Source organism: Podarcis cretensis (genome assembly GCF_951804945.1).
Source record: "Podarcis cretensis genome assembly, chromosome: Z".
In the NCBI taxonomy this organism is placed as follows: Eukaryota; Metazoa; Chordata; class Lepidosauria; order Squamata; family Lacertidae; genus Podarcis; species Podarcis cretensis.
The window spans coordinates 35,132,902-35,155,866 of NC_137184.1; the positions used below are offsets into that span (position 1 = coordinate 35,132,902).

General features: G+C 44.8%; 1 protein-coding gene across 1 annotated transcript in view; it reads right to left on the reverse strand.

The window, feature by feature from the left end:
• DIAPH2 (diaphanous related formin 2) overlaps positions 1 to 22,965 on the reverse strand; it is a 358,680-nt gene that overhangs the window by 254,669 nt on the left and 81,046 nt on the right. The window contains exons 13-18 of the mRNA XM_079962400.1: positions 22,420 to 22,536; positions 21,686 to 21,804; positions 20,732 to 20,796; positions 16,033 to 16,137; positions 13,752 to 14,081; positions 3,283 to 3,397 (exon numbers count right to left, since the gene is read on the reverse strand). Coding sequence (XP_079818526.1) covers positions 3,283 to 3,397; positions 13,752 to 14,081; positions 16,033 to 16,137; positions 20,732 to 20,796; positions 21,686 to 21,804; positions 22,420 to 22,536 — 851 coding nt within the window. The remainder of the gene's footprint in view (positions 1 to 3,282; positions 3,398 to 13,751; positions 14,082 to 16,032; positions 16,138 to 20,731; positions 20,797 to 21,685; positions 21,805 to 22,419; positions 22,537 to 22,965) is intronic.

Here is a 22,965-nt window from a genome sequence, read left to right on the forward strand (position 1 = left end):
CCCGGCTGGAGAGGTGACGCGCAGCTATGGAAGGAGCCTCTATAGAGGATAGCAGTGTGCTTCCCGGAGCGCCGGGCGCGCTGAAATCAGAGCACCCGGCGCTTCGGGAACACACTCGCAGCATACTCGGAAACACACTCGCCTTCCGCCGTGTGCAAAGGGCGCCCTAAAGCAGAGCGCCCCTCGCGCCGGGCATACATCCGCAGCATGGGGAGCCCTGCTGGAGTTCACCACAGGGCTCCCCTCGCTGCGGATAGCAGCCTGCCACCCAGCGCAAAGGGCACCCTGAAGCAGAGTGCCCCTCACGCCGGGCAGACATCCGCAGCGTGGGGAGCCCTGCAGGAGTTCCCCGCAGGGCTCCCCACGCTGCGGATAGCAGCCTGCCGCCCAGCGCGAGACGCACCCTGAAGCAGAGCGCCCCTCGAGCCAGGCAGACATCCGCAGCGAGGGCAGCACTGCAGGAGTTCCCCGCAGGGCTCCCCACGCTGCAGATAGCAGCCTTCCGCCCAGCGCGAGGTGCACCCTGAAGCAGAGTGCCCCTCGCACCGGGCAGACATCCGCAGCGTGGGGAGCCCTGCAGGAGCCATAGCCCCGTGACCCTCTCCCGGCTGGAGAGGTGATGCGCGGCTATGGCAGGATCCTCTTTAGCCGCGTGCTACCTCTCCAGCTGGGAGAGCGCGTGAGGGGCTAAAGAAGCCATAGCCCCGCGACCCTCTCCCAGCTGGAGAGGTGACGCGCAACTATGGCAGCAGCCTCTCCGCTGCGCCTTTCCACTGCTCCCTGACCTGCTCTTTGGGGCTGGTGGTGGGCTTCCCGCCGCCAGCCCCAAAGAGCAGGTTGAAAGGAACCTGAAGCCTGGAGAGCGAGAGGGGTCAGTGCACACCGACCCCTCTCGCTCTCCAGACTTCCAAGGTAGCCGCCTGAACGCACCTTAAACGGCACCTTGTTTTAGTGCGGGAAAACAAGAGGGGGGAAATTCTCCCCCTCTCTGCGCAGCGCCTCCTGCCGCTTCGCTGAAGGGGCGCTGGGCAGAGAGGGGAAGAATTTTTTTTCTTGTTCTCCCCCCTCTAAAACAAGGTGCGTCCTATTGTCCGGTGCGTCCTATGGTGCGAAAAATACGGTATTTTCATGGAGCAGTCCTGGTTTGTTTCCAGCAGGAGAAGGCGATTTCTGAGGCTCACATTTAGACCAGCAGAGCCCATGATCCAGAACCCCAGGTCAGGTAAGTGCGGTAGTGAGGTGGCAATGGGTAGGGCTGAGTGAGCCAGAGCTGCTTGCTGCTGCCACCAGTGCTGGGCTGGGTGGCAGCCTGGGCCTGACTCCTCAAGGTATGGGGTACAATCCACCCCAGCACCTAGCAGATCAGGCCTTCAGATGTTTCCCAACCTTTTGGGAACCTTCCCAACCTTGCAGAGCAACCACCCAGCTCTACAAGGAACGGGTTAAAATCCACCCCAGCACCACTCAAGCAGGGTCATTTGGTGCTGCTGACTAGTAAATAACTAAGTGTCTACTCAGAAGAAAGCCATGCTGAGTTCAGTGGGCCTTGCTACAAGGTAAGTGTGTGGGGGGCTATAGGCAGCCAGGGCTCCTCCAGATTACAAGATCATTTTGGGTCAGATCAGTGAGGACCACTTGCTTTTTAAAATTATTCCATATATCAGAACTTTCTGTGCGCCTTTTGGACTGAACTCCCCTTCCTTGGAGGTTTCTGGACTCTCCTTCCTTGGAGGATTCTAAGTAGAGGTTGGATGGCCACCTGTCATGGATGCTTTACCTGGGTTTCCTATGTTGCAGGGGGCTGCACTAGAAAGATGACCCTTGGGGTCCCTTCCAAATCTCTGATTCCATGTTTATCTGCTTCAACAATATTTCATTATGTTCCTATCATTTTATGTAACTGTATTTTGTATAAATTATAAAAAATATAAATAAAACATGTTATGTTTACAAACAAAACATTTAAATATATACCTTTCTACCATTGGGGGGGCATAGCCATAGCCAGGATTTTTGTTAGGGGGCAGGCTTTTGTTAGGGGGGGCAGAACCTCAGGTGTGTATTGATTTGTATTGATTTTTACTTATTGGAGGGCAGATTCCCACCCACCCACCCACCTACCTTTGGCTATGCCCATGGGGGGCACAGGAAGGAAAAAAGGTCGGAAGGGGGCCACGGTCAGAAAAAGGTTGGGAAACTCTGCTCTAAAGCACAAGAAACCACTTTCTTGAACACTGGACCTACCATTGGTCTCAACTGCTGGAGCCTGTCCTTGCATGAAAGGGAAGTTCCTAACTCACTGAGGGTTTGAGACACATTAGCTACTCTCACCTGGTTTAGCAGGTTATTTAGGGTTTTAGAGGAGTGGTAGTACCTCTGGTGGAGCAACATGTTGTGTTCCTTCTGGGGTAGTTTGTATCCCTTTGGTCTCCACCCTGCACTCAGCTCTCACCTGTGGCTCCCAGAAGCTGTCAGAATGCAACAGCAGCCACACCCTGGGAATAACTGCATTTTCTTTCCCTTTGTCCTTTATGCTAGGACTCCCTTCTATAGCACAGGTGATTCATGTTTACTTCAGAATGCTTCCTCAAAACTGTTTGATCTTTTGCTTAACCACTCAGTCAATTTAACCTAGATCAACTAAGCCTGACTACATTACGCTGAACTTACACATATTCTGTACCTGTTACCCTACTTGCATCTCCTTCATTCTTTCCTGTTATCTTCCCCCTTTTAAATGTAAAGGTAAAGGTAAAGGTACCCCTGCCCGTACGGGCCAGTCTTGACAGACTCTGGGGTTGTGCACCCATCTCACTTAAGAGGCCAGGGGCCAGCGCTGTCCGGAGACACTTCCGGGTCACGTGGCCAGCGTGACATCGCTGCTCTGGTGAGCCAGAGCCGCACACGGAAACGCCGTTTACTTTCCCGCTGGTAAGCGGTCCCTATTTATCTACTTGCACCCGGAGGTGCTTTCGAACTGCTAGGTTGGCAGGCGCTGGGACCGAGCAGCGGGAGCGCACCCCGCCGCAGGGATTCAAACCGCCGACCTTTCGATCGGCAAGCCCTAGGCGCTGAGGCTTTAACCCACAGCGCCACCTGCGTCCCTCCTTTTAAATGTAGACTGTATGAATCTTGGAATTATTGCCCAATGGTATTTATTTATTTATTGCTTATGTTACTTTTTAAAACACCATGCACACTGGTGGTATAACAATATTAAAAGCAAAAAATTACATATCTATTATTCACAGACTATTTAGGGGAAAAGAACGAAGTACCTACCTTTCATGTGTGTAGCAAAAGTGAGAGCCAGCTTTGCAAACAGATCTGGGTTTTCAAATTTTTCTTCTTTTGCTTTTATCCAAAAACAATTCTCTGTTATTTCCTGTGGTTCAACCTGAAATAAAATTTGTTAGGTGCTTAGTGACTGTGCAATCATCAGTTAAGTACAATGCATGACAATGACAAGATGTAAGCCACAAAATTGAACAGGAAATTTTTAGAAAGCAGTATTTCAACTTCGAACTTCTTCATCAAACAAAAGAGAAGTGGGCGTGTAAGCATAAAGATATAAGTTTTCACAAAGTGCATCAGACTTGGAAAGAGTACGGAACTGGCACCTTCTGATGCTTTTTAATGAAGGTGAAAAAATTGATCTGAGCCCTTTCCTTTCACAAGTTTTCAGAATGAAGACTGAACTTTTCCTGAGTAAGAAGAGGTTAACCTGTGCCCCACTAGGTGTTGTTGGACTACAACTTCAATCACTGATCACTGGTACTGGTGGCTAAGGCTGATAGTAAATGTAGTCCAACAGCATATGGAGGGCACACTGAACAGTCCCGTCCAAAAGAGCTCATTGTGTTCCTATATTGTACAATAATTTTATGTGCAGATAAAATGAAGATCTATTCAAATGCATTTCTCTGAACATATTGAATAAGATAATAATACATGGTGTTTATACATCAGAACCCTAAGCCTGACAGAATGTTAAGAGTAATGTGTTATGCCATGCATTCCTAATGTATATAAACTTCAGAAAGGATTACCTTCAAAAGTGTCATTAGATTAAATTTCTGTCCTGAAGTTATATAAAATCATGCACATAAATATCAACATCCTCCGCCTCAGCTACTAGACTAGAATGAAAAGCAATAAACTTATTTATAAAAACAACCTATATCAGTGAAGTGAACCTTACAATGGTGAACAAAGAAAGCATATAACTGTGCTTTGCAATTATCAAAGAAAATGTCCACATTTTATTTTAAAAGGGACAAAATATGTGGATATGGTTCTAAAAATAAAAAATAAAAAATGCAGCTCTCCTCCTTAAATAGACAAGACAGCCTATGTCAGGCTAAAAAGTTAACTACCTTCCTTTAGTGCAGATATAATGAAAACTGTTTATGATGGCTTTGTAAAATGCTGCTATTGCTCCTGTAATTTTCACTCTTTAAATATATTCAGATGGAAAATGTCTAAGTCATACCGAAGTTCATAAATTTTGGAAACAATTTGTTTACAGAAATCAGTGCACTTGTACGTAAAAATGTGATCCTGGCCCCTAAACTACGGATTTTGCTTATTTTGTATAAAGGTAATGCAGATATGTAAACAGTTAATTGTACATATATCTACTTATTTGGAAATTGCTCAGAGCTGGAAAAATGCTTCATGATATACATTAGAAACATGGTTCAATAAAGTTATGTCCATTGCTATCGCGGATAGATAGATATATTCAAGTACCAAGGGTGATTATAATCCTTCTAATTTCACATTTATTTGGGGGGTTATTAAGTATATGACATCACAGTCACACAGGTAGCAAATCCCCTTGAAATAAAATTTTATTTGTTGATGTCTATAAACAGGCAACACCTTTTTCTTTTTCCCCATTTCTTTCATTGCACAATGTAAGTTGTATGGGTTTTTTCAAAAGTATCTGTAATGGGTTAAGGGGCTGCTTGTGCGTAAATGGTTGAGTTCTCAACTCATGCAATCAGTTTCTAAACTCTCCCAGTCTGCGGAGCCATGGATGCATGGCTACCTCAATCGCTGGCAGAATCCGTCAGTGGGCGCTTCCGGAATTTACGCCAACATAAGAGTTCCTTAACGGAAACTCTCCTTCTGGATTCTCTGCGTGACAGTTTCCTGCGCGGAGTAGGCGTCCCCAGCGGAGGTCCTGAAACCTCTCCGCTGTTCTCACTGGAAGTATCTTGCAGCCATCCCTCCGACTGAGTTTCTGCAGGAACTCTCTCTCTCCCCCTGCTGGTTCCTTCCTCAGCATCCGAGGGTCTCCTAGCCTCCTTGAGCCCTTCCACCACCTGACTCTCCGATGGCAGTTCCCTGACATCCACCTCCCCTCCAGGACCCCCCTCACCCCCCGTTTCCCCCTCTTCTCTGGGTGGTGAGGCTGGGAACCCCCTGAAAGAATCCTCCTCATCTTCGGATGACTCGAAAACCGCCCTCCACCTACTACTGTCCCTTCTTCCCGAATACTCTTCCCCATCTGATTCTTCTTCCTCTTCTTGTTCTGATTCTGGGAACCCCTCGAACTCCCCTTCTTCGTCAGTGGTGCCGAAGTGTTCCTCCCAGAACCTAGCCAAGGGCTGAGGCTTCCTTGGGTGCCGGAAATGAAACGTTCCTACTAAAACCGTTCCTACATCAACCGTTTCTGCCAGTACCCAGGTATTTTCGGACTCCGGTTCCCCTTCCCATGCCACTAAGTACTCCACCTGTTTACCCTTCCACCGAGAGTCGAGTATTTCTGCTACATGACTACTGCTTTCCCTCTCTTCTACTTCCGGTGCCGTGGGAACCTCACCTTCACGTCCCAAAAATTCCCGCCCCTCCTGGTATGGTGACAGTAATGACCTATGGAATACTGGATGCAGTTTCATGTTGTCTGGCAACCTGAGTCTGAAGGCCACCGGATTGACCTGTTGTATAACTTCGAAGGGTCCCAGTCGTTTCGGCCTCAATTTCTTGCACCCGCCCTTGAACGGCAACCCTTGTGTTGACAACCACACCCGGTCCCCCACCCTTATGGTCTCTCCTTCCCTTCTGCTCCTATCTGCCTGCTTCTTGTATTCTTCCTTGGCCCTATCCAAATTCATCTTGAGCTGTTGATGTATGGCTTCCATTTCTTCCACGAAATGTTCCGCTGCCGGTACGCTCCATCTTTCCCCTCCTTCCCCTGGAAAGGCCCTAGGGTGACACCCGTAATTGGCCATAAATGGGCTCATGCCCGTGGACACATTTTCCGCGTTATTGTAGGCGAATTCGGCCAGGGCCAATTTCTCTACCCAATCATTCTCTCTGTCATTTACATAACACCTCAGATATTGTTGCAGAATACTGCTTGCCCTTTCTGCCTGCCCATTTGTTTCTGGGTGTCTGGCGGTCGAGAAATTGACCTCTACGTGCAGTAAGCTCATGAGCTTCCTCCAGAACCTGGATGTAAATTGTTTCCCTCTGTCTGAGACCACCCTCAAGGGAGCGCCATGCAACCTAAAAATGTGTTCTATAAACAACCTGGCGGTTTCTTCCGCTGTCACCGCATGTGAGCAAGCTATAAAGTGGCACATCTTGGTTAACAGGTCTCCCACTACCATTACCGCAGTCTTTCCCTTGGATTTTGGTAAATCCGTCATAAAATCTATGGAAACTGCCTCCCATGGCCGTTCGGGTGTGGGTAATGGTTCCAGCAACCCCGCCGGTGCCGCCCTCTCCCCCTTTGCTCGCTGGCAGCGGTCGCACCCCCTTACATACTCTCATACATCTTCCCTCACCTTGGGCCACCAGAACTGCCTGGTACTAACCACATGGTTTTGTGTTGCCCAAAGTGCCCTGTGGTGGGGCTGTCGTGTAGTTGTTTGAGTACTCTACCCCTCAATTCCCCTTCCGGTATGTACAATGCCCCTTTGTAATACAATGCCCCGTTCCTTTCTTCAAACCCCCCTGTGTTCTCCCCGGCTCTCCTGAGCCCTCTGAGCTTATCTTGGGCGTATTCATCGTTCTCTGTCCCTTCTACCAGTTCCCTTTGCCCCACCAATGCTGCTCCACAAACCCAGTGGTCCTCTGGGATAATATGCCTTTCCTCGGGCGCTCCCTCCCCCTCCATATACTCTGGCTTTTGAGAGAGAGCGTCCGCCCTGACGTTCTCTGGTCCCGGTATGTAGCAAATCTCAAAATGGAATTTGGAGAACTCCTGTGCCCATCTCACTTGTCTCTGGTTCAGTACTCGGGCCGTTCTCCAATATTCCAGATTTTTGTGGTCCGTGCACACCTGGACCTTGTGCTGCGCTCCAATCAGCAGCTGTCGCCACCGCCGAAACGCTTCAAGAATGGCGAGCAGTTCCCGGTCGTACACTGTGTAGTTCCTTTTGGATTTATTCAACTTCCGCGAGAAGAAGGCACACGGTCTCCAGTCCGACGCATCTTTTCCCGGCTGGAGAAGCACCGCCCCTACCGCTCGATCAGATGCGTCCGTCTCTACCCTCATCGGCTTCTGTAGATCTACGTGCAAGAGCTGTTCCTCTGACGCAAACACTTTCTTTAGCTGTTCAAACGCTCGCTGCGCCTCTTCCGTCCAGGCAAATTTCTTCTTACTACTGATACAATCGGTGATGGGCGCCGTTAAGTGGGCAAAGTTTTTGATGAACTTCCGATAGAAGTTTCCAAACCCCAGGAATCTCTGCACGTCCTTCCTGGTTCAGGGTGTCTTCCATTCCAGTACCGCTTGGACTTTACTGGGATCCATGGCCAATCCCTTGTCTGACAAACGGTACCCCAGGAACTCCACCTCTCTGGTATGGAACTGGCACTTCTCCAGTTTTACCCACAGCTGGTTTGCTTGCAGCCTGCTTAGGACCTCCCGGACATCTCGGACATGCTGCTCCTCGTCCTCTGAGTAGACTAACACATCGTCTAAGAAGGCCACACAGTTCTTATAGAGCAGAGGTCCCAGGACGTGATGCATGAAGGATTGGAAGCAGGCTGAGCCCACCTGTAATCCGAAGGGCATAATGAGATACTCAAAGGCCCCCAAGGGGGTGAACATGGTGGTCTTCCATTCATCCCCCTTCCTCATCCGTATCAGGTTATATGCCCCCCTCAGGTCCAGCTTGGTAAAAATCTTTCCCTTCCTCACCCTGGTCAGAATGTCGTCAATCCTGGGCATGGGAAAGGCCACTGGTTCTGACACCGAATTGACGGCCCGGAAGTCCACGACCAGTCTGGGTTTTTTTGAGTCCTTTTTGTCCGCAAAAAACACTGGGCTGCCCCCCACCGCTCTTGACTCCCTGATGAACCCTCGTTTCAGGTTCTTGTCTATGAACTCCCTTAACTCCTGCATCTCCCTGTCCGACATAGCGTACAGTTTGCCCACTGGTAGCTGGGCTCCCAGGAGTAGGTTAATTTGACAGTCAAAGGGTCTATGCGGGGGCAATCTATCTGCTTCCTTCTCGCTGAAAACATCACTCAGGTCTGCGTATTGTGGTGGTATTTCTCCCTTTTCTCCCACCACCATCCCTGCCAGACTTGCCCTAGCCAACCCCTGAGTTTCTCTTCCCTTGCAGTGTTCTAGGCAATGAGCTGACCCAAAAGAGACTGTCCGCTGGTGCCATCCCACTAGCGGGTCATGTAACGCCAGCCAGCTCATTCCTAATATGATGGGCGGCCCCGCCAGGGTGGCTACGTGAAATGCAATGACTTCCGTGTGCCTTGCCACCCTCATTGTCATGGGGATCGTTTGTTGGCTCACTTCCCCTCCCAGAAGTTCCCTCCCATCAATCGTGGTCACCTGCAAGGAATTCCTTAAGGGCAGCGTCTGTATCTGGTGCTCTGATGCAAACTCCTTACTCATGAAATTGCAGGAGCTGCCTGAGTCTAACAGGGCTTTTATCGTGAGTGGAGACTAGAGCCGCTCTTGGGGGTTCAGGCTTGGGCACGTTCACTGATCCTTGGCCTGGCTGCTGTGCCCTGTCGCTGGCAGCCAGGCGTTGGCTTTTACCTGCTCCTTAACCCCCTCCTCCTCACTCCCAACAGCTCCCACCATTCCTTGCTATCCCTTCCTTTGTGGGCACCCTCTGGCAAAATGTCCTGGCTGTTGACAGAGGAAGCATTTTTTGGCGGTCTTCCCCTCCTTCTTCCGCCCTTCGTTGATGTTTGAAATTCCGCGCGCGCACGCAGTCCCAATCTCCATTGGTTCCACTGGCGGGGAAGGTTGCTCCGGCATCTCAAGAATGCGGAAATCACTCCAACGCTCTCCTCTCCCTTCCCGCTTCTCCAGAGCCCTTGCCTCTTGGCGTGCTCCAATCGCAAGAGCCAATTTGGTCAGCTGATCCATAGACTCCGGACGGGGCGCATGGGAAAGTTCATCTTTCACCGCCGGGGCTAGCCCTTCTTCAAACAGCATTTGAATCGGGTCCGAAGACAGGTCCCACCCCAATTTATGTATGAGCATGGTAAACTGTGTCCAATACTCTCAGACGTACTGATTCCCCTGTTTGCATGCCATTAACTGTCTGCGTACCACGCCCTGTTCAATCTGGCTGGAAAACATCAAGTCCATCGCGATAAAGAATTTCCTCAAGTCTTTTAGGGCATCATTATTTGATGCCATCAGGGGCCTCACCCATTCTCTAGCTCCCCCCTCGAGGTGCCCAATCACAAAAGCCACTCTCGATTCCTCATCAGCAAAGTCATCAAACTGCAGGTTCAGTGCGTACTGCATTTCTGTCTTAAAGGCTTGGTAGCTTCTTGGGTCACCCCCAAATTTCTGTACCAACCCCGGTACCTTCCTTGCGATGGGGGTGGGCTTCCCCTATGCATCCTGAGCTCTCCTCTCCTCGAGACGCGCCGTTAGCAGTGCCAGCTGGTGTTCCAACGCTCTGTTTCTCTACTCCAGAGTTGGTCCCGCTCCAGCTCCTCCCGCTGCTCCGTCTCCAGTTGGGTTGCTCATGATGCCTCTCTTTCGCACACGCAGTGTCGAAGACTGACGGATTGCTGTAATGGGTTAAGGGGCTGCTTGTGCGTAAATGGTTCAGTTCTCAACTCATGCAATCAGTTTCTAAACTCTCCCAGTCTGCGGAGCCATGGATGCATGGCTACCTCAATCGCTGGCAGAATCCGTCAGTGGGCGCTTCCGGAATTTACGCCAACATAAGAGTTCCTTAACGGAAACTCTCCTTCTGGATTCTCTGCGTGACAGTTTCCTGCGCAGAGTAGGCGTCCCCAGTGGAGGTCCTGAAACCTCTCCGCTGTTCTCACTGGAAGTATCTTGGAGCCATCCCTCCGACTGAGTTTCTGCGGGAACTCTCTCTCCCCCCCTGCTGGTTCCTTCCTCAGCATCTGAGGGTCTCCTAGCCTCCTTGAGCCCTTCCACCACCTGACTCTCCGATGGCAGTTCCCTGACAGTATCTTATTGATATTCCGTTACAAATTAATTGTATAAATAAAAGTAGAGAAGAGAATAATAGCAACAATAACAGGAAGTCATTAGAGTACAGTGTCATCAAAAAAGGGGGTGGCGAAATAGAACAGAAGCAATCCCAGTTGTGGTCCATTGGATGTAGGTGTCAGATTAAAGTGTCATTCCATCTGCAATGTTCTGTGTGATGCTGGTGGATGAAAGTCATGCTCAATAGTTTGTGCATATTGTCAGGTCTGGTCGCTGTCCTCTTCAGATCACCACACAAACGCTTCTTGTTCTTTTATAACTTTTTATTGCTTATTAACAAAACAATCTTATAAACGGTTCTTAAATATTATTCCTCAGAGTCACTTCTTTCAGATACCTTCTGAACTCTGCTTCTCCCTGACCAGCCACCCTCAAAATGTCGAAGGCGCCCTTACCTTCGCTTTCCCGCTCTTTTTTCTAACCTTCTGGCTAGAGCTGGCTTGTATCTCCATCCATTCTCATTGGTGGAGTCTCGTAAGTCACTTCTCCTGAAAGTAGCAGTCTGCCGTTGATTGTTTTCACTCGCAGTGGGAAATTCAAAGGTAACAAAGCGATTTTGTGTTCCTGTACCAACTTCTGGTCTATGAAATCTGCTGACCCTCCTGAGTCTAACAGCACCTCTACCTGGACCCTGTGTCCATTGGGTAGTTGTAGTTGCACCTTCACCGTTAGTCCTGGGATAGGCGGTTCCGCGTGAGAGCCTTCTATTGCTTCTCCACCCGGCTGCAAGCTCCCATTTCCAGCCGGGGACCTTCCTTTCCCTGATGCAGTTCCTTTGGGCAATTGTCTTCTCCCATGTCTGCTCCAGATAGAGACTCCCATCCTTTACGATTGCGACATTGTCGTGCTAGATGCCCTGGTTTTCCACAGACAAAGCAACGTCTCGTGTCTCTTCCTCTCCCTGCATTTCCTCTTACCATGGAAGAGGTAGTAATTGGGAGGGGTCTGGCTGCTCCTAATTCCATGGGCTCTGGCCGCTCTCGTCCTGGCATGTTGCCCGCTCTGCTCTCTGTACTTTCGATAATATTGTTTTCCCGCCACCGTGGTCTCCATTGTTCCTTCTTTTCACTAGCCCTCCGTTCCACGCGTAGGCTCAATTGCAGGCATGTTCGGACCAGAGAGTCCAAGGAACTAGGTTCTGGCATTTGGGCCCATTTGGTCTAAAATCTCATTATTCAGTCCTTCCCTAAAAAGGGCTGCAACTGTTGGGGAATTCAGATCCCATTTTAATTTATGCACCAGCAAACTAAAGTTGGACCAATAAACTCCCACAGTGTCTTTTCCTTGTCTCATTCTCAACAGCTGCCTAGCTGTGGTTATTTCATGCGCAGGGTCTAAGAAAATCGTGTCTAGATGCTGCAGAAATATTTGTAGATTTCCTAGGGCGGCATCCCTTCAAGATATTAGGGGTATAACACAGTCCTTAGCCTTCCCTTCCAAGAAATTAATCACATAAGCAACCTTCTCTTGCTCAGATTGAAATTCTTTATCCTTTATCTCAATTATGTAAGAAATTTCTGTCTTGAAAGCCATGTATTCAGAGCTTTCTCCCTTGAAGTTACGTGGACATATAGTAAAAGTTTTACTCACTCTATCTCCACACGTCGCTTGCAGCATGGTTCTATGTTCTCCCAGTGCTGCTGATAGTATGTCGACTTGACTTTTCAACTGTAAGTTCTGTTGCCATAAGTCCTGTAATGTTAGCTGGAGCGCTGGGGTTTCTCCTTGCCCAACTGGCGCCACAGCTCCCTCCATTTTGGCTTCTCCTTCTTACTTATAGTGAAGAGGCGCAGAGCAGAAGGTATTCTGTCAGGCCTGGTCGCTGTCCTCTTCAGATCACCATACAAACGCTTCTTGTTCTTTTATAACTTTTTATTGCTTATTAACAAAACAATCTTATAAACGGTTCTTAAATATTATTCCTCAGAGTCACTTCTTTCAAATACCTTCTGAGCTCTGCTTCTCCGTGACCAGCCACTCTCAAAATGGCGAAGGCGCCCTTCCCTTCGCTTTCCCGCTTTCTTCTAACCTCCTGGCTAGAGCTGGCTTGTATCTCCCCTCCTCCGAATCTGAACTAGAACTTAACCCTTGCCTTTCCTGTGAACAGCCAGTCCCTCCCTGTTGTTCCTCTTGCTCTCTTCTATTAGATTCACTGCTCTCCTTCCCCCCTTGGGGAATGCTTTCTCCCTCTGATAAACTGGAAACTTCTAACTCTTCCCTGATAAAATAACATATTAAATGACCCCTGGCCATTAGGTCTAGTCGTGACCGACTCTGGAGTTGCGGCGCTCATCTCGCTTTATTGGCCGAGGGAGCCGGCATACAGCTTCCGGGTCATGTGGCCAGCATCACTAAGCTGCTTCTGGCGAACCAGAGCAGCGCACAGAAACACCATTTACCTTCCCGCTGGAGCGGTACCTATTTATCTACTTGCACTTTGACGTGCTTTTGAACTGCTAGGTTGGCAGGAGCAGGGACCGAGCAACGGGAGCTCACCCCATCGCAGGGATTCGAACTGCCAAGCTTCTGATCGGCAAGTCCTAGGCTCTGTGGTTTAACCCACAGCACCACTCGCGTCCCAATAAAAGGATACTATGTTGCATAGAAGTTTGTGTTTTCTTTCCAGTATGGTGCTCTCATTGTAAAGCTTGTCCATAAGTACAGTCCCCTGTCTGTGATAGCCAGGCTTCAAAGAGATTTTTATTAAGGGTCCTCCAATACCTGACAATTATTAATTTGGCAGCAGTTCACAACTAGGTAATGAGATATTTATTAGGCATTCCTTGGATTTCTAAAGGAAAATAAGATAATAGTGCTATTTGGGGGTTTGATTAGACCATAAATTGTGTTTTTATATCCCATTTATAATTTTATAATTGTATTCATTTCATTTCATTTTTATTTTTGTTTGACTTTACTATCAAAAGCTCATTGTGATGAGCTTATATTATTTTGTTGTTAATTCTTGTTTTTATCTTCAAGTGCATTGTGATATTGTTGTTCAATAATAATATTTTTAATTAGGTTATGTTTCCACAGGTATGCACAGCACTTCCTACAGCTATCACTACTCTTAAGAAAAAGTGTCCCAAATCCCTTGATTACTCCATCCTACAAATGAGTTTTAAAGGTTAACAAATTGCGACTATTGAAAATTTATCAGCCCTAAAATTAGAAAGAGTTTAAATTCTAGAATTCTTATGTTCAAAACAAAATTCTTGCCATTCTTCCCTTTAAAGATCATAAAAGTGGTGAAAATATTGGTGAAATTAAATTTATATACCTTTGCCCAGTTGATTCTCTTCATAGATACTTCAGGGTTGTACTTCTTCTTCTGTTTCATTCCAAAAGGCAGTGCTGGTGCAGCTCCTATAGATGGAATCCCTCCAAAAGGAGGAGGAGGTGGTGGTGGTCCACCAAACATAGGTGGAGGTGGAGGTGGTATAGACCCTCCAGGCAAAGGAGGTGGTGGAGGTGGAATACCACCAGGAAGTGGTGGTGGAGGAGGAGGAGGAGGTGGTGCTGCAGAGGCTAAACCACCTGGAAGAGGAGGTGGTGGTGGTGGCGGAGGTGGTACTCCTGCAGGAGGTGAGCCACTTGAAGACACAGGAGCCTACAAAATAAGCATGTTTTAGATCTGAGGGTTGAAAAAGGGAACAGAGAAAATGCTGGCCATACAAGAGACACCAGAGGCATCAAATAAATTCTCATGTAAATGACAACCTGCATATTACGAGAACCAGAACATTTTCCATGTTTCCCAGATTGCTCATGTAAGCAAGGTTGTTCCAACTATATTCTATTCTACATTGCTGAAGGATTTCACAGAGATGAAACCCATAATGAAAAAGAATGTGGTCTTTACCAAGGGGGGATGGAATCATTTTCAAATCAGTATGAGTCATTTAACAGAAATGGGTTATATTTTTGGCACTACATTAGTAAGCGCCATATGCAACTTTTTAAAGAGTTTCTTCTTATTAAAATAGATCAAGAGAATTAATGAAGTGACATTTGAAAACAAGAAAAAAAGGTCCATTAACAAAATACTTTCCAAGGGCTTAAGATATTTTTATCTGTGTGGTATTCATAGAACTGTTAAAAAGGAAGCCAAATGGCTGAAACCGAATTATCATCTTAAGGTTCCCATATTCAAATATTCACTACCTCAGAAAATCCATCTTCAAAATGATGTTAACTGTGCAGGCTGAGAAATTAGGAAAAGGATCTGGCTCTTGGCTGTGATGCTTAAAAATGTTCACTTCTACTGACAAGATAACACCAGGGAAGTTTATTATCTGTTCTAATATAAGCTTTCAGCAATACCATTTGAGTGAGGCCTTGGTCAAAATACCACATAATATGGTACCACTAGGATAAGAAGTCATAAATTAGAAATCTACTCTCCAGACTTCTCCGTCTAGAATAAACTTCACTAGAGCAAGTGATTTTCTACCAGCAGACTCCAAATAGCTGAACTTTCAAACTTTTATTTTTCAACTGTTCCTTTAAAAGAAAAGACAGTCTGTCCTATGATTCTACCCTCTTATCTCTAAATAGAGATATGATTTCTATAACTGGTATACCTTCTGTGTCCTGTGTCCTGTGTACACACAGTACCCAGCTGACACTAAATGTTAACCAACAGTGGCACAGAGACAATTCTGCTTCTTAGGGATTTAGTAAGCATTTGAGTTCATTAATATGACCAAAAAAATTTCTCCATACCACCAGCTGTATTTAAAGTGCCCAAAAGAAATTATCTTCTGTAATATCCTCTCAGTGCAAGTGAATCAAACATAAATTTTCATTTACAGTTTGCATTATATGCCTTAAGCAACATTCATTTCCGGAGAAGTTACACTAAGCTTTCTAACCAACAAGCACATTAAAAGAATAAAACAAACATCATCACAAAACCAAAACGCACATAAAAGAGTGTTGGCAGTTGCTTACAGAATATCTTCAAATATGGAAGAGTCTTGTGTTTCCAAGATGATCCAGTGTTCATGTTTTAATGCCACAGATGTGACTATTGCTTACAGAGCAACCAGAAAGGGCCATAAAATTCAATAAAGAAGCATATTTGTACATGATTTCTTCTTTCAGCCAAAGTGATTCAGGGTCATATCAGAGCTAAAATGCATCCTCCTCCCCAATTTATTTAAATAGAGTAGTGGTTAAGGTGTTGGACTAACATAGATTCACATCCACACTCACCCACTTAGTGGGTTACTTTGGGTAGTTACTCATTCTTTCAGCCTAACCTATCTCACAGTGTTGCTGTAAGAATAGAAGGGGTGGGGGGAGGTAGCATGTATGCTGCCTTGAGATCATTAGGTAATTTTGTAAGATGACCAGTCAGTGATGCTCCTGCTCACACATAGACCAGTAGAAGGAACCAGTCACACTGTCTGATTTGAAACAGTGATGCAATATTTCTCCTGCCATCTATCTTTAGCCCACTGCTAGTAATTCCCCCTTAATTTTTTAAAAGTTAATTCCATACTTCCCCAAAATAGAACACATTTTGAAAACATGTAAAATCCATCTTGTTATATTACCTGGGTTTGTAACTGCTGGATTTGAGTTTCAAGTTCTTTGATTTTCTCTTCTCGTTTTTGAAGCTCAGCTTGTGCCTCCTGTCGAGCTGAGAATTCTTCATCAAACTGCAATGATCACCAACATAGAAGCAGTCATCCATCTTTGTCCAAACATAATGCTTTAACTTTCACAAGGGTGGTATATAGATTGAGTAAAATAATAGAAGCCTGCTAGGCTTCCTAGACTAGCCAAATATTTTTTTCTCCAATTTTCCTGGGCTTAAAGCATTCACACCAATGAATATCTAGAGTCAGCTTCTCACACATTCCTGTCAACTTGCAGGTACACAAGACTCAACATCTTAGGCATTTTCATTAGAATCTGCATAATCTTAAGGACCTGCTTTTAAAACTTAATATTATGCATATAAATGCTGTAATATTTAAAATACTAAAAGGGCAGATTTACTTCAGTCCACTTCCTCCAAAAACATTTGACAGATTTACCTCAGTCCTCTTCCCCCTGAAACATTTTGGTCATAATCAAAAAGACTAGAAGTGCAGAGGAATCTTATCACTTGCTATAGAATGTCCATTCCCACAGAACTTGCTGGGAGCAGCAGTTGAGGCCCTGGCGCAGAATGGCAGAGCTTGTTTCCCTTTTCAAGCTTTGGTTTCATGGAAGGGGGCACTTCTGGTTCCTTTTGGCACACCAACAGACAGGTGCTCACTTGCAAGTCTCACCAGTAGGTGAGCTGGAGGATGTGGCTGGGGAGCAGACCTGAGTAAGAACTTATTCCTTCGGGTTCGCTCGATCAGCCACACCAGGACTCTTCCAGTTAGTCAGTGCTGGATTTCCTACCTTCCCTGTCTTATTTCTATGGTTTGCAGGCTACCTAAAGGTGAGCAGGTAAGCCCTGGATGGATCTTGTTATGGATTTTATCAGTTGCTATATTCGGGCCAGGGAGAAATTTTCCCTGAAGACAAATTGGGCCTGTCTGCTGGTTTCATTTCCTCATAGCAATTGCCACAAACTTGCAGGCAGAAATGCATTGGGTTGCATCCTTAGGCCAGGTGGGTGGAGGGTGGGCCCCGTTTGCCCTGCAGTCGTGGGGTATCCCCTTAAGGGAACCTGGGGACACTTCTTGTACAGATTCCCAGCTCAGGGGTTAACAGGCCTTATCACCTCCACTGAGTGATCTTAGTGGTCACTAAGAGGAACTGCACAACACAGGGTGACTCTTAACTTGGTCAACTCTATACTTAACCAGCAGTTTGGCTGGTTTATTTCAGTATATATACACCCAATACCTATGCCAAACCATCTGACACCTGTAACCAATAAAACTGTGGCCTTTTCAGTCCCAATATTGTTACCCCATGTACTTTGTTGATGTTATTATTCCAACCCCTGCCACTGGCTCCACTCTGCCTGGGCCTACAATGTGAAAACTTTATGACCACACAGGGAACAGACCATGATATGTCCCAACCTGACACTGTAATGGGGTGAGGCTGTCACTTCAACTGTGTTAAGTTAAATAAACAATACATGTACAACCTTCCACAGCCTTTTGTTTACATCTGTATTTGAACAGCAGACAATCTTCTAGATAATGCTAGGCAGAACTGAGTGAGAGTATGAATGCATGTGTTTGTCATGTACACAAACGAAACAAATAGAATGTTGTTATACTTGTTTAGTTAATGTCATTTCCTTTCCATCATAAGGTAGGTTGTTCTGCTAGTATGAAAATCCAAAGCTTTTATGTGATGCAAATATGCTTTGCAATTAAAAGAAGTAAATTTTCTTATAGGCTATCTTTAAAACTAGTTAAATTTGATTTTCATAGATTTTCATTTGAAAAGTGGAAGTCTAAATACAAAAAAAAATGGTGTGTTGGTGTTTTTTCAAGTTCTGTAGCTTTCAAGGGTGATGTACCATTATTCAAATTTACCAAATCTGCTCAGTTGTAGGAGCCACCAGCATATAATACTGGTTTCAATGGAAGAAGCATTCCCAGCATGAATAAGTGAGGACTTTAAAACTCAACAAACTTTGAAAGGAATACTGAAGCACATGTTTCCAATAACTCATAATAATCAAATTTGATCAATTTATTTTAGAAAACATGTTGAACTGGATGGTAGCTAATACATGCACAGTATCTTGAAAAGTGTTAATCCCTTTTCAATATGCTTATTTCTCTAGTACAGCAGATTTTTCAAATGCTTTATTCAAGATAAAGATGAATTAATAGAGAAGACTGCTGCCAGAAATATAGAGAGAAATAAAAAGACTGAGTTTGTGGCAAAATAGCCTATGGCATGATAAATTACCTCTACAAATTTTGCCATAGTACATGAACCTTTTTCAGATTATGTGTAACATTCTAGCAGTCAAATATATTGATCCCAAAAAAGCAGTATCTCTAAAAGATTTGTAGGTAGAACTTCTACAGAAGAGAGTTAAATTGATTGACTTAGCAAACTTTAACCACTCCTCTCCCCGCAAAAAAAAACCCCACAAACACATACCCCCAACATAGAATATTAACCTAGTGAAATCAGAATGCAGTAGATGAATGGTTTTACACTGCTCTTTTTCAATAAGTCCCCTAAATAAACTACTGTTGAACCTGCCCTTTCAACCTCCCTATGGGCTTATAGGGAATGATTCCATATAGCTAACACAGTACACGTGGTTGGCACAGCAAGGCAGCCAATAGGAGGCAAGTTAAAACTGTTTTGTTCAAAATGCAAAACTATCCTTCCTGGCCCTTCAGCATAGGAATAGCTCGAATTCCTCCATTTGATCAAAACTGACCAAGAAAAACAGAGTTTTTCCACCTGCTTATTAGACAAATTCAAACTGTGATGTGGGTCTGTTGCCAGGTCCATTACATTTTGATCACAGTCAACCATGTCAGCGCTAGTCAGGAGAAATAGGCTACTTCATCCAGGGAGAAACCGGGGGGTTGGTCTGGGTGTTGCATCAGTATGCGGATGATACCCAGCTCTACCTCTCTTTTTAATCAGAACCAGTGAGGGCAGTGAATGTCCTGTGTAAGTTTCTGAAGGTGGTTAGAGGATGGATGGCAGCTACCGGACTGATGTTGAATCCTGACAAGACAGAGGTACTGTTTTGGCGGGGACAGGGGGTGGGCTGGTGTGTAGGACTCTCTGGTCCTGAATGGGATAGCTGTGCCCCTGAAGGACTAGGTGCGCAGTCTGGGAATCATTCTGGACTCACAGCTGTCCATGGAGGGGCATGTCAATTCTGAGACCCTACCAGAGTGGTGCATGCTCTGGTTATCTCCTACTTGGACTACTGCAATGTGCTCTATGTGGGGCTACCTTTGAAGGTTATTTGGAAACTACAACTAATCCAGAATGTGACAGCTAGACTAGTGACTGGGAGTGGCCACCAGGACCACATAACACCTGTCCTTAAAGACCTACATTAGCTCCCAGTAAGTTTCCAACACAATTCAAAGTGTTGGTGTTGTTGACCTTTAAAGCCCTAAATGGCCTTGGTCCAGTATACCTGAAGAAGCGTTTCCACCCCCATCATTTAGCTCCAAGGGCCTTCTGGCATTTCCCTCACTGTGAGAAGTGAGGTTGCAGGGAACCAGGCAGAGGGCCTTCTCGGTGGTGGCGCCTGCCCTGTGAAATGCCCTCCCATCAGGAAATAAACAACTAACAGACTTCAGGTGTCTAGAAGATATCTGAAGGCAACCCTGTATCAGGAAATTTTAAATGTCTAGTGTTTTACCATTTTTATGTGCTGTAAGCTGCGCAAAGTGGCTGGGGAAACCCAGTCAGTTATCAGGGTGTTGTTGTTGTTGCTGCTGCTGCTGTTCAGCCCAGGACCTCAATACCTCAAGGACCACTTCTCCTCATATGAACCGACTCAGACTCTGTGATCATCATCTAAGGCCCTTCTTTATGTGCCTCCTCCAGAGAATGGCAACACAAGAATGAGCCTTTTCTGTGACGGCTCCGTTTGTGGAATGCATTTTCTAGGGAGGCTTGCCTGGCGCCTTCATTACATATCTTTAGGCACCAGGCAAAAACATTTCTCTAAAACTAGGCCTTTGGCTGTTTAAACATTCTATGGCCTTTTAAATGTGTTTGTGGGAGGGGGTTATTAGCTTTGCTTTATTTTTGTTTGTATTATGCTTTTTGTGTTGTAATTTATTTATTTTTTATGTTGTGAACTGGCTGAGATCTTTGGGTGTAGAGCGGTATAGAAATGTAATAAATAAATAATACATAAATGAAGTTCAGATAAATAGTTCAAATTTGCCCTGTTTCAGGCACGGTTAATTTGCTATATTTCAATTACAGTGGTACCTCAGGTTAAGTACTTAATTCGTTCCAGAGGTCCGTTCTTAACGTGAAGCACCACTTTAGCTAATGGGGCCTCCTGATGCCGCCATGCGATTTCTGTTCTCATCCTGAAGCAAAGTTCTTAACCTGAGGTAGTATTTCTGGGTTAGCGGAGTCTGTAACCCAAGCGTATGTAACCTGAGGTACCACTGTATATCTGTCTCCCACTTAAGATCCCAGGGCACATTACAACAATGTAGAAATACAATATGAAAAACTATTAAAACAATTTAAAATTTAAAAAAACAGGTTGTGTCTATTAATTATGGAATCTCAGATTATAGAAAGAAAAAAGTGGTCAGTGCCAGAAATTTCCCTTGTACCTACCTTTTTGGAAAATTCTGAAGCTTTTTGCTCACTTTCTTCCACTTTTGCTTTGTCCACGCAGCAATCTAAAAAAATTAAACCATAAAGACCAATGCAAAATCCACTTTACAAGCAAATATGCAGATGAGGTATACTGAATGAACACTGATTCTGAGCACAACAAACATTTTCAAAAATTTAACATTTCTTGATTCAATAAAGTTTAAAAAATTCATATTTTTAATTACAAATTCAACTTTGTAGCAATGTAATGCTAACTGGACAGTACTAGTACCTCATCGGCTGAGCAGAAAATTGCTTTATAAGAGATTTTTCTACCTAAAAAGTTTATGATCCAAAGTTCTGACATTTAACGAAAACATAATAGCCACTGAAGCATTCCTGTTCTCTATGAATGATACACATTTTTATCCAGGAGCACTTTCAACAACTTGTATGTGCCTATCATTACTCATATTTGAATCTTTCTATTCAGCTTGCTAACTAGTCAAACATGAATGGGGGGTGGGACATTTTGGAAGAAGACTGAAAGCTACAGCATGGTACAATAGAGCCCACTGTAGTCACTGCTAGCTGCTCCAATGCATGTGCATCTATTTCGGGTTTCACCTAACCAATAACACTGAATCAAGAGAATTTTGATATGCACATGGAACATTTGTAATAATAGAACGAACAGAAGGCCTCCATATAGAAGTACTGTGTGTGGCATAGATTCCACTAATTAAAAATCTAGAGCATAATCCACATAAAAAAATTAACCCCCTTTTATACATAGTGTTTTCAATAGAAGACTTATACATTCAACTCTCTACCAGAGGAAGAACAGAACTTAAAATGGCTTAACTTTGGTTGAAACATGCCTATACTACATAAATGGTGATATTGGGGTGGGGGGAGAGAATCCTTAAACAATAATTACTAAAATAGTATAACATTATGATGCTCACATACCTACAAGGTGAGTGAAATCTACATCCAACCTTCCTCTACACTTGAAGTCAGGATCCATACCACTACAGTGCAATACTATCTGTGAAACGCATTCTTCTATTATCTTGTAATATTGAGGTCTGGTTGCCAAAAAAACACAAAAATGTATTGATTTTAATAACCAAGGCACTTTTAAAAATAAGGAAGAAGCATTTTAGTCTACTTAATAACTGATGGGAGCTAGTCCATTTTCATACATAACAACTGAAGGGTTGCTGTTCTGTTCATGGTGGTATAATCCTGCAAATGTGCAAAAATTTTGCGTGCAGAGGATTTATCTAGGTTCAATATACTATTTACCACTTCTCCGCTCAGTACAATTCCACAAAGTATACACGAAGCTATTACTGGAGATGGGAGACCCCAATCAAACCTTCCTGTCTGCTCCTCATGCCAAGAGGGAAGACTGGATGGCAATATAGAAGGAATAATCAGATGTCCTAATTCCCTAACAAATCCTCCATGTATGGGAGCTGTGGAACTACATCATTTTTCTAGGTCTGTAAACTGTACGTAAATAAAGCTTTTCCATACCTCATCCCCTTTCCAAAGAGCCTCACTTTTGTCCAGTGAATTGTATGCACTTGTACATACAAATAATGAGTAGTGTGACACTCTGTTATGTGAACACCAAATTTTAAACTGAAATTCAAAAATTGCTGACTTACTGGACATAAAAATCACTGCTGACTTACCGAACATAATAATCATTCCTGATTAGTAGAAAATGTTGTAAAATAGATAGGAAGTAGTTTTCAGATGCTGTTTCTCTCAGCATGTTATACAATAGGTGGTAGACCTCATTCACATCAGTACAAGGATTGTCAAGGAAATACCAAAATTGTTCTACAGAAAAACGCATCCATAAATTAACACTACATTCTTGAAGATTAGGTCTAAAGAGCCCTTAAAATTTCCTCTGTGTGCAAGACAGCACACAAGCGTTTCTGCACACCTAAAGTATTTATTTAGATCCCAAAATAACTATTCATGTAATGGATTACTATTCTCAATATTCCTCTTCATGGAATTTTGATTTTCTGCTACTCATAAACATGAAGCGTATAATTCACTATTAAATATAGAAGTACAGTCGTACCTTGGTTTTCAAACAGCTTAGTTCATGAACCAACTTGGAACTCAAACACCACAAACCCAGAAGTAGGTGTTCCGGTTTGCAAACTTTGCCTTGGAAGCCAAATGTCCAGTCAGAAGCAGCGCCTTCGTTTCTGAATGTTTTG